This window comes from Squalius cephalus, assembly GCF_949319135.1.
Source record: "Squalius cephalus genome assembly, chromosome: 11".
NCBI lineage: Eukaryota > Metazoa > Chordata > Actinopteri > Cypriniformes > Leuciscidae > Squalius > Squalius cephalus.
The window spans coordinates 10,590,914-10,599,453 of NC_137132.1; the positions used below are offsets into that span (position 1 = coordinate 10,590,914).

At 37.4% G+C, this 8,540-nt stretch overlaps 1 protein-coding gene across 1 annotated transcript in view; it reads left to right on the forward strand.

Annotated features, from left to right (window-relative positions):
• Positions 1 to 7,982, forward strand: part of gbe1b (glucan (1,4-alpha-), branching enzyme 1b) — a 149,185-nt gene extending 141,203 nt beyond the window's left edge. Inside the window, exon 16 of the mRNA XM_079885382.1 lies at positions 4,380 to 7,982. Coding sequence (XP_079741508.1) covers positions 4,380 to 4,439 — 60 coding nt within the window. The 3' untranslated portion in view covers positions 4,440 to 7,982. The remainder of the gene's footprint in view (positions 1 to 4,379) is intronic.
• Positions 7,983 to 8,540: the final 558 nt, after the last annotated feature.

Consider the following 8,540-nt stretch of genomic DNA (forward strand, 5'->3'; position numbering starts at 1 on the left):
AAACTGAGTGCAATTAATGTCAATTGTATCTCAATTAAGTTAGAGTCCAAACCTTTTATCCCCATTGCATATTCTCGACTGCCCGTTTAATCAGACACATCTATATTCAAAAGCCAGAATCTAATTTGAAAGGATCCCATTCTATTTATGAGGTTCATATTGCATTGGTTGCAACGATCAGCATGTGTGTGGCGTGCTGTAATAATGACATTAGAGACCTCTGCTGTTCTTTGTTGGCTGATTAATCCGCCATTTGTCACCATTGTTTTACGCAGCTCTGGAAAGTAAATGTTGTTGACACACGACGGCTGTGGCGCAGTGGTGGTTTTTGTCTAGACAGGTGCTGTGATTCACTCTCTCAGTCATCTGGCTCTCTCTCCACAGCAGTTCCGACTCTGTTTAATTAGTCACCGATGACTGTTGCGGGTTGTTCGGCTCCCGTGGCTCTGTGGAGGAATTGGCAGCGAGCAAACATGTTCTGTGGTGTTCTCCTGAGATATATGAGTCCTGAGGGAAGCTTCCTTACAGAGGAAACGGCGCTCGATGGGTCAGGGATGCATGCTGAAGTCTAGATTGCAGTGTGAACATGTATTTCCCTGATTCCTGTAGAGGATTGTGCAGGAGAAGTTCACGTGGTGGGTCTACCTACAAGGAAAAAGCTCAATGTGAATTTAAATGATGGTCTTGTTGTGAGTGATAACAGGTCAATTCAACTAATTCAGATCACTATAATTAAAGTGTAACTCAGCCGATTTTCAATCTGCTTTGTATTTTTACAATGTCGGTAGTATATGTAAATGTGACCCTGGATCACAAAACCAGTCTTAAGTCGCACGGGTATATTTGTGGCAATAGCCAACAAAACATTGTATGGGTCAAAATGATAGAGTTTTCTTTTATGCCAAAAATCATTAGGATATTAAGTAAAGATCATGTTCCAAGAAGATATTTTGTACATTTCCTACCGTAAATATATTAAAAAATTATTTTTGTGAATGGATGCAGCACAATCGCCAATAGAAATGGAGAACTTTTACAGGAGATTTTCTCAATGTTTAGATTTTTCTGCACCCTCAGATTCCAGATTTTCATATAGTTGTATCTCGGCCAAATATTGTCCTATTGTCCTAACAAACCATACATCAATTGAAAGATTATGTATTCAGCTTTCAGATGATGTATAAATCTCAATTTTAATAAAATTACCCATAAGACTGGTTTTGTGGTCCAGGGTCACAAATGAACATTGTTTACTTGCTCTCTGTGTTACCTAATCCGAGAAATACACGTTTATTTGTCAGCAAAAGTCCGTCTGATGACACGAAACACCCTCCAGTGAATTTTGAGCTTTCGTGAAAACTATAGATTATACCTCTGTATTTTTTGTATTCCCTGCCCACAGACAGTCGGATTGACAGAGGATTATTAACAAAACGGTTATCATTAGGGTAGGTTTATCACTGAAAATGTTTGGTGTCGTACTCTTTAAACAGCATTATGGTAAAAATACTATGGCAACATCTTTCTTACCGGCAAGCGACAATGTTTTGCTTCGGGATGTTGGGCAGAAGGTGCTCTCTGTTCCTTATCTTAATTAACTGACAGAATGACTGTTTCTTTCAGCTTTTCCCTTCCGTTTGGCCTAAAACATTGTGTTTGTGGTCATCCAGTTTGAAATGTTAACTACAAACACAGAGGTTTTTTAAGATTTAAGTCTTTGCAGCCTTTAGCCTCTGCCTACAACATGCTGAATCTTTCACTGGAAACCGAAAGTAACTCACTCCCGATTAACTTTTACTCTTTGAATTCCTGCACCTGGGAACAATACAAGTCGACACCAATAGGACTAAAAGTTTCCTAAGAAGTATTTCCTACTAAAGCAAGGCGGTAATTAACTCTGGTCAAGCGTATCAATAGCAGACTGGTGGGAGTGGCCTTGAACAGCAACATGCCTAGTGCATTATGGGTGTTGAATGTTTCCTTTCTCTAGTCAAATAGCACTGATTTCAATCCTTTTCGCCTTTCTTCCGTGCATTCAGCCCAGTTTTAGTGAAAGGCCGTTTTCTTTTTCGTTCTTTTCTTATACTGCTTAACGAACGCCCCGATGCCGTCCACCCTGCTGAGAGTGACGTTTAGATGAATATGTAAATACACTCACCTAAAGGATTATTAGGAACACCTGTTCAATTTCTCATTAATGCAATTATCTAATCAACCAATCACATGGCAGTTGCTTCAATGCATTTAGGGGTGTGGTCCTGGTCAAGACAATCTCCTGAACTCCAAACTGAATGTCAGAATGGGAAAGAAAGGTGATTTAAGCAATTTTGAGCGTGGCATGGTTGTTGGTGCCAGACGGGCCGGTCTGAGTATTTCACAATCTGCTCAGTTACTGGGATTTTCACGCACAACCATTTCTAGGGTTTACAAAGAATGGTGTGAAAAGAGAAAAACATCCAGTATGCGGCAGTCCTGTGGGCGAAAATGCCTTGTTGATGCTAGAGGTCAGAGGAGAATGGGCCGACTGATTCAAGCTGATAGAAGAGCAACTTTGACTGAAATAACCACTTGTTACAACCGAGGTATGCAGCAAAGCATTTGTGAAGCCACAACACGCACAACCTTGAGGCGGATGGGCTACAACAGCAGAAGACCCCACCGGGTACCACTCATCTCCACTACAAATAGGAAAAAGAGGATACAATTTGCACAAGCTCACCAAAATTGGACAGTTGAAGACTGGAAAAATGTTGCCTGGTCTGATGAGTCTCGATTTCTGTTGAGACATTCAGATGGTAGAGTCAGAATTTGGCGTAAACAGAATGAGAACATGGATCCATCATGCCTTGTTACAACTGTGCAGGCTGGTGGTGGTGGTGTAATGGTGTGGGGGATGTTTTCTTGGCACACTTTAGGCCCCTTAGTGCCAATTGGGCATCGTTTAAATGCCACAGCCTACCTGAGCATTGTTTCTGACCATGTCCATCCCTTTATGACCACCATGTACCCATCCTCTGATGGCTACTTCCAGCAGGATAATGCACCATGTCACAAAGCTCAAATCATTTCAAATTGGTTTTTTGAACATGACAATGAGTTCACTGTACTAAAATGGGCCCCACAGTCACCAGATCTCAACCCAATAGAGCATCTTTGGGATGTGGTGGAACGGGAGCTTCGTGCCCTGGATGTGCATCCCACAAGATGCTATCCTATCAATATGGGCCAACATTTCTAAAGAATGCTTTCAGCACCTTGTTGAATCAATGCCACGTAGAATTAAGGCAGTTCTGAAGGCGAAAGGGGGTCAAACACAGTATTAGTATGGTGTTCCTAATAATCCTTTAGGTGAGTGTATGTGCTGCGTGCTTTCCTCTCAATAACAAAATAAACACACAACAAAAATGACAGCGGTGAGGAAAACATCGGATCATAGCGATTTTTGCACCAGCTCTGCAATTCACCGGCATCATGTTGACAGATAAGGACATTTAAATACAGAATAGATCTGGCTATGTAAGACTATAGTTTGAATTAATCTATTTTCCTTGCATGACACATTGACATTACAGAATGGCCCTTTCGCCATTATCCTGAACATTGTATAAGCATTCGTTTCATCCGTCATAGAAGGGAAGAGAGATTCTTGGGAACGTGCGTAAATGTCACATGCTTTGGATTTTCCCGGCAAAAACATCCCGAGTCCTTCACATAAAAAAAATCAGTCTACAGGATTTCATAGACAACCTGTCGCTGAAATTATCAATACATGAAAAATCTTACATATAGCCACTTTAAGTCATTAAATTGAAACTTTTCTTTTGAACAACCATATGAAACCAACACAGGTTCTAAAACTTAACACATGTTTTAAACTATAGGTTTTTGAACGCTTTCTTTGTCTTGGACCCTTTATCATTGCCCCATTTAGTGTTATAAAAATAATTTAGTGCATTTTAGTTTGTGTGCTTAAATGCAAAAAACTTTACATTTTTAATGTACAGATGAATTGTAGTGGAGGAAAATCTTTGTCCTTCCTGCTATTTGAGTCAACAACTCTTTCCATAGTGAAATGAGATTATTGAATTTTCATCGAATTAGCTTAATGCTGATAATGAATTCCTGCACATCCCTGTCATGTACATATATTAAACACTTTGCATATTTTCGCCTCATGAATGTGAAAAACACATGCAGACTCCACTTGGGCCTAGTCATATCTGTAGTCTAACTTTCGCTTGAAACTTTTTCACATTCCACTGTGCTTTAGACATTGAAACTTTTTATGTTATGCATTGTTTCAAAATGTGCTACAGTGCCTCAAACAAATGCTGAGTCCCTTTGATCTCTTTCCCTCTGTGACTCTCCCACTCTCTCAGGTTTACATTCCCTGCAGAACCGCTATTGTTCTGGCCAACGAGGAAATCGATTACTGCTAGTGAAACACAATCAGCGATTCACCTCGAGATGGAAAGCCAGCACGCTTCAACCTACCTCCATTCACAGCGTGTTTGCCATCATCCTTTAGAAACCACACATTTTCCCTGTGAACTGCCACCAAACTCAATTGAGTACAAGATGTTGTGAATACCTTCTAGGCCATTTCATCTCAGGTAACTTTTCCTGTCATTGTTCACACATTAATAATGAAGAACTTCGCTCTGCTCTAACTTAGATAAAGTTGAATCAAAATCAGTATAACCCCACTATTTCTGTTTTTCAAATGCCTAGGTTTATGTTTCATGAAGATGCGTCTTGCTGTGGTTAGTTGTGCTTATGCGTGAAATTACTAAGTTAATAATCACTAAATGATCATTTGACTGTGGCCAGTATTATAAGCAATATTTGTCAGCACTGTATTTGTAATACCGTAAATAATTGTGAAAAGTAAATATAATCAATTGACAATAAGTGTGATCCGTCTGCTATTTAATTCGAATATGACTCAAGCACTTTTCGACATTCTATGTCAGTGATGGGAACTGTTCTGTAAAAATATGAATTTGAACCATGTATTGTTCAAAAAATCATTCAAGGAGGATGTATCAATTACATGTCAGTTTCATAGTGAGCTCAGTTGAATTATATATTTTAATACATATACTCTGTGTCATAAAATCTAAGTTATAAGTTCTGACAGGCTGATGTTCAGTGCCTTCGAAATATTTTCAATCATAACCAGGATTTGATCATATTAATTTCACTTACTAAATTAGTTTTTTTTTTAATTATTTTAAAACAAAAGCTGTATTAACACAGAGATAGCTTGTGCTAATAATAATAATGAATTATTTTCAGTTAGAAGACAGTTGTGCAAATTCACTTTCCGAAATTCATGTTTTATAGTATATTTTCCACTTTCTCTTCACTGACCACAGATTTTGTAGCACCGATAGAGATCCAAAAATAAGTCTGTGTGCAGAAATATATGCATTATCCTGAAGCTTCTCTCATCAAAGCGTCATAGGAGACACTTGTTGCTCATTGTGCTCTGTCTTGTTGTTTCGTGGTTCAAAGAATCTAAAATTGCCCTTAATGAATTTGATGATTGTAGATGTGCAGTAATATAACCTGTTATACTGAGAAATGGCTTTCCAGAAAGCATCTTGAATAAAGGTTTACGCTTATTCTACATGTTTTTTTGTTATTTCGAAATTCCCGCATTTATTGTCGAATGCTTTTATTTATGAAAATTGAAACAAAAGCATTAAAAGCAGTCAAATTCAAAAGTTATCCTTGTGATGGTCAACATTTGTTTGTGTGCAATGTTAAACACTGGGCTATTTGTGTGTGTAAGCCATATTAACTGAAATAAAGCACTTCTAGAAAGAAAGAAGGACTGCTGGTTTCTTATACAGCTCAACAGAGTTTTGGAAGTAAAATCATATTCAATTCTCAATTTTTAGCATTTAAATTAGCATTTTAGTTTGCTGTTACCACGAAAACAAGCTCAAGAATGACCACTCAAATATTTAACTAATGACAGAGTCAATCTCCCTAGTCAAGTATAGTTAATGTTGATTCAGTTACAGAATGTCATGTGCAATTCTTCATGGGATGAGTGGATCATTCCCTCATTAAAAGAAGTACAAGATATCTGTTTTCTATTTCTCGATTATATTTTTGCTTTGAATCATTAGGGTCTTTGTTGGTTTAGCTTAAAAGTCCTTACTGAAGAATTTTTAAAAATGTATATGGAGAAAATAAAAGTTATTTAATTAATGACAACAACAATAGATATTATACATATTCATTAAGTGTATAATTTCACCAGAAGATAAAGTCCCTGACAGAATGTTGATATCCAACAGACATAGAAATACTCTACGGGTCCCATGTAGTGATATGATGAGGTGTTTCGCCTCATAGTTATCACTAAATCATATTTTATCACATACTATTTTTATCACGACTAAATCGCTGTACATACCAGTACGGAGCCCCTAAAGGGACATGGTGATGGGAAAAAAATGAGATATATTTCAATATATATATTTTGTGTTCCCCTGAGAAACTTTGTGTTCGCTTGAAAAGTCTTAAAAGTTTTGCGAGGGAACGCAAAACATTGGGGAGAGGACGGTGGCCCTACAGGAGCAGTTTTGGACACCCGTGCTTTAGGGGCTCAGTAATTGACCAATCAGAAGCCAGAACCAGAACTGGTCCCTTTTATTATGAGATGTATGCAACTCGTCGTGCTTCTAAGGTATATATTTGCCTGTTAGTCTGGATGTGCTTTCACAGCCATTGATCGCAGACAAATTTGCACTGAGAGCTTGTCAGGCTTAATGCAGTGATTGTATATAGAGATGTTTAAAAAGGCTTTGTCTAGTGACAGTGACATCTTTATCACTGAGATTAACAGATCAAGTCTCTAAAGTGCTCAGAAAACAGACAACAAACCACATCTTCACGCATTGATATACTTATTCAAGGCCTTTTTATAGCTTACTCCATTAAAGTGTTATGCAACTCACCAGTGCATGTTTGTTTTGAGTAATATTTCTTGTGGTAAACTATGGAAACCCATTTTCGGCTCAAGAATAAAATGTAATTGTGAGATAAAGTTATTCTTATTCAGCTGAAGTCAGTTCAATGTTGATTCAGTTCAGTTCAATAAGATCATCAAGTGAAGTTTACCTATTTTCAAGAGTCACATTATGAGATATAAAGTCCCAAGAGAAATAAATTTGCAGTTGTGAGGTATTAAGTTAGAAAGTACTAATGGTGAGAAACCAAGTTGCAAATATGAGATATAGTCACATTGCGAGATATAAAATCACCACAAAAAAAAAAAAATCACAATTGTGAAATATGAACTCACATTTTGTGATAGTAAGTCATATTTTGAGATGGAAAGTCACAAATAAGATCACAATTGTGGGATTTACAGTCACTAAGAGATATAAAATCACAAACATGAGAAACAGAGTCACAAGCAGTGTTGAAAAAGTTACTAAGTTGCATTGTTTTCCCATGTTTTCACTGAGGCTCTCCTGTCCGCATGTTTAGAGATATCGGAAGTAAGAGGCAGAAGCGTTGTGTGCGCTGTGTAAACATGATGATTATTGTAGTTCTGGACTAAATGTGTGACCATTTACTCATCTCACTCACACGCGCACACACAAAAAAAATCTGAATTCATCACAATTAATAAAAACGGTGAAATGAAAACTCAGAATATTACACAAACCTGCAATAATTAAATGTTACATAACACAAATATACTTTATGTATTTAATCTCACTTTATTAAGCAATGGGTCTCATTCATGAAACACGAGTAGAACGAATTTTTGTGTAAATCGTGTGTACATTTTCGGATTCATTAAAATGTTCGTATTTTCCAAATGTTAGTTGGTACGAAAGAAATCTACACCTGCTCCCAGCCACGCGTAAATAGTGCGTTTAACATCCGAACGTTTTGCTCATTAATAAGGCTGCATTTTAATTCACCTTAATCGGGTACATATTTACACAGCATTTTGAAAAAATATTATATATAGTAATTACATACGGGTTTTCTTTTTACTTTTATTATGAGAGCCAGTAATAGCTCTCATTTATGAAAATAAAATGTGGCGTTTTGAATGAACTTCTGATAATAAAACTTCAATTTCTGCATCTAAGAAATTTCTCTTTTTCATTCGCTTTTGAGAAGACATGTTGAAATCCTTCGTTTGGTGCCATAATATGATGCCCATATATAGTTGTCAGTTGGATTTAATGGGCGGGATTTATGGTAATTGAGAATGAGCGTGCACGCGCGTCCCATTTACGACTGATTGGAATTCATTAACACACACACACACACATTTCACTATCACATCTGACGTTTCCGAAGTATTTGTGAATCAGGAGAAGAGTTTTCGGGAAGGTCTCTTTACGCGCAAATCACTCACATATTTACTCGTATATTTACGAATGTTTCATGAATGAGACCCAATGTCTTTTCTGCTGACCTTCCATGATCAACGAAGTGTTGTTCCTTCCTTCTCCTGTGTCCTATTCTTCTGTGATCCAGAATGGCAGCACTGCTGAGAG